This window comes from Myotis brandtii, unplaced genomic scaffold (assembly GCF_000412655.1).
Source record: "Myotis brandtii unplaced genomic scaffold, ASM41265v1 scaffold434, whole genome shotgun sequence".
In the NCBI taxonomy this organism is placed as follows: domain Eukaryota; kingdom Metazoa; phylum Chordata; class Mammalia; order Chiroptera; family Vespertilionidae; genus Myotis; species Myotis brandtii.
The window spans coordinates 1,811,338-1,814,098 of NW_005366599.1; the positions used below are offsets into that span (position 1 = coordinate 1,811,338).

Below are 2,761 nucleotides of genomic sequence, written 5' to 3' on the forward strand. Positions count from 1 at the left end.
CCACGTCGACCGGTGTCAGCAAAAGGGCGGCCCCGGGGGGCCTAGGGGGTCCGGGCTCCCCGCCAGCCAGCTCCCCTCCCTGGGACGGGAGGGAGGACGGGGCTCGGCCTGCAGGTGTGGATGCCCAGGTGTGAGTTTTGAGAGGGTCTCCGCACCCACGGAGACGGCCACCCCAGAAGCCCAGCCACCGCCGCCTTCTCCTGAAAGGGGCCCTCGGCCAGGGGCCCGCGTCTCGCTCGGTTTTAGAAACACTGTTTGTCGGCTCCACTTCCCATGCTGCCCGGACTTGCAAGCACTGTATGGGGCCCGGGAGGCATCTGGGGGAGCGGCCTCCCCCCACGACGCTGAGACGTTAGAACTGAGAAATGTGAGGCCAGGTTCTGTTTCAAAAACGACAGCATCCCCACGAGCTGAGGCAGCCCAGGAAGGGAAGTCGGCAGGTTTCGCCTCCCAGAGCCTCTCCTGAGGAGCCGGGGCAGGGGGGGGGGGTTTAAAAGCAAGGCCGGTCTCCGCGGCTGAGGTCCGAGGACACGGGATTCTCGCTGCCGGGTCTTCGGTGGAGACCTTGATGTCCCGCTGCAGCCTTGGGCCTCCCCAGGAGGGTCCCCCCAGGCCCCCATGGTGCTGGGAGCAGAAGCCACCCTGTGCCGGGGACACGCCCCAGCCTGGGACGGGGCTGGCGTGCGAAGCGGGGGCCTGGCCCAGACGGGCTGCCCCTGTCTCCTCTAGCAATTCTGGGCCCCCCAGGGCCCTGTGCCCTCTGTCCCTGCAGATGCCACGGTCACTGCGCCCTCCAGTTCTGCAGCTCTCGGGGAGTGGGAGGAGCCCGGAGCAGCCGCCCAGAAACAGGCCAACACTGCCTTTCCCTCTGCTGCCTCCTGCCAGGCTGGCTGTGACCTTCATCCCTACCTGGCTCTGCCTGGGGTCGGTCCCTGGTCCCTCCTGGGACTAGAGGGCCTCTCGAGACTGGCAGCACATCCTCCGATCTCCCCCCACAACCCTTCTAACCTGACACAGAAGCACCCAGGCCACCCACCACCCATCTCTCAAAGACCCCATAAGGCCTGTACCTACCGGGGGAAGTCACTTTCAAGACCAATTGCTTGGCCCTGGCCGGTATGGCTCAGTGGATAGAGCGTCCACCTACGGACAGAAGGGTCCCGGGTTGGATTCCGGTCAAGGGCACGTACCTCGGTGGCAGGCTCCTCCCCGGCCCGGGCACTGGTCAGGGCGCGTGCAGGAGGCAACCAATCGATGTGTTTCTCTCGCATCGATGTTTCTCTCTGTCTTTCCCTCTCTCTTCCACTCTCTCTAAAAATCAATGGAAAAATATCCTCGGGTGAGGATTTAAAAAAAAAAGACCAATTGCTTGGAGCAGGTCCACTTTTTTTCTGTCGCCCCGGGTCCCCGCACCCCGACCTGGGAGCCAGGAAGTACAGAGCTTGCAAGACGTCTTTGCAGCACCCTGCCCTGCTCCCAGCGCGCCTGTGTTTGCAGAATGTCCCCCGCTGGGCCCCGGGCCCCCGCCACCCCCCAACCTGCAGCTTCCCCTTCTCTCCCGACAGAGACCGTACGCGCCATGACCCACGTCATCAACCAGGGGATGGCCATGTACTGGGGCACATCGCGCTGGAGCTCCATGGAGATCATGGTAGGGGGCCTCCGGGGTGCGTGCACGCGTGGGCTCCTGCCCGCTCTGCGGAGGGAGGTCCCGGTCCTGGGCTCCGGCAGGTTCCGGGCTGTGGGTCCCCATGGCACAGGTGCTGTGACGTGCGGCGGCCATGGCTGCCGGCCTTGCAGGGGGTCTTGGCCTCAGCTCGGGGTGGGGGTGGGGCTGACCTGGGTTAAGATGGGCTCACTCCCCTGTGGCGCAGGACTGCGAGGAGGGCCTCCGGGAGGCTGTTCTGGGGGTGACCTGAGAGCAGGTGCGAAGCTCTTGGCAAAGGCCTGCAGCCCCGCGGACAGCCGCCCCGGGCCCAGGCACCGAGCTCTCGGCACTAAGCAGCAACCAGCATCCTCTGGCACCACCAGCGCCTTCTCCCCATTTCACAGACAGGAGAACTGAGTCTCCCAGGCTGGCACGCAGGGCTTCCCCGGGGTCTGTCTGCGGACATCAGCCCTGGCTCACCAGTCTGGTCTGCGGGGTTGAGGCCTTAAGCTCCAAGTTCCAGGAATGGGCAGATGCGGCCACTCTCCCTCCTGACCAAGCATTTTCTGCCCGTGCCATCCCCCCGGGGCCAGGGCCCTGGAGTGATGGCCAAAGCAGTGGCCCCACGGCAGGCAGCCCTGATGTGCCCTGGGCCAGGCGCTGTCCGAGGGCTGCCAACACCGCTGCTCATGGACCCTCATGACAGATGGGGAAACTGAGGCCCAGGGGTGAGCCCCGCCCAAGGCCACCTGGCCGGGAATGCCAGAAGCCAAGCCCCTCAGTCCCTCAGCCACCCCTTTCCCACCGCAGGGCCGGACCTGATAGGTGCCAGGATCGCTGAGAGGGGGAGGGGCAGGTGGCAGTCCTCCCTGGGAGGCCCGTGTGTCCTCCCTGCCGCCTGGGCGGCCCCGGTACCGGGCAGGGCCCAACGTGCCCTCTGCACCCGCAGGAAGCCTACTCGGTGGCCCGGCAGTTCAACCTGATCCCGCCCATCTGCGAGCAGGCGGAGTACCACATGTTCCAGCGCGAGAAGGTGGAGGTGCAGCTGCCCGAGCTCTTCCACAAGATCGGTGGGCGCCCTGCCCTCCCCCAGTCCCCACCCTCTCCCAGTCC

The 2,761-nt window shown here is 66.1% G+C and overlaps 1 protein-coding gene and 1 long non-coding RNA gene across 7 annotated transcripts in view; one reads left to right on the forward strand and one right to left on the reverse strand.

The window, feature by feature from the left end:
* The window catches only part of KCNAB2 (potassium channel, voltage gated subfamily A regulatory beta subunit 2), a 62,183-nt gene that overhangs the window by 55,357 nt on the left and 4,065 nt on the right, over positions 1-2,761 (forward strand). For all 6 annotated transcript variants that reach the window (XM_014546165.1, XM_014546167.1, XM_014546168.1 and 3 more), the window contains 2 exons: positions 1,566-1,651; positions 2,598-2,718. In XM_014546165.1, coding sequence (XP_014401651.1) covers positions 1,566-1,651; positions 2,598-2,718 — 207 coding nt within the window. The remainder of the gene's footprint in view (positions 1-1,565; positions 1,652-2,597; positions 2,719-2,761) is intronic.
* Positions 1-2,761, reverse strand: part of LOC106727487 — a 16,452-nt gene that overhangs the window by 9,795 nt on the left and 3,896 nt on the right. Inside the window, exon 2 of the long non-coding RNA XR_001363704.1 lies at positions 341-344. This is a non-coding gene — a long non-coding RNA (uncharacterized LOC106727487). The remainder of the gene's footprint in view (positions 1-340; positions 345-2,761) is intronic.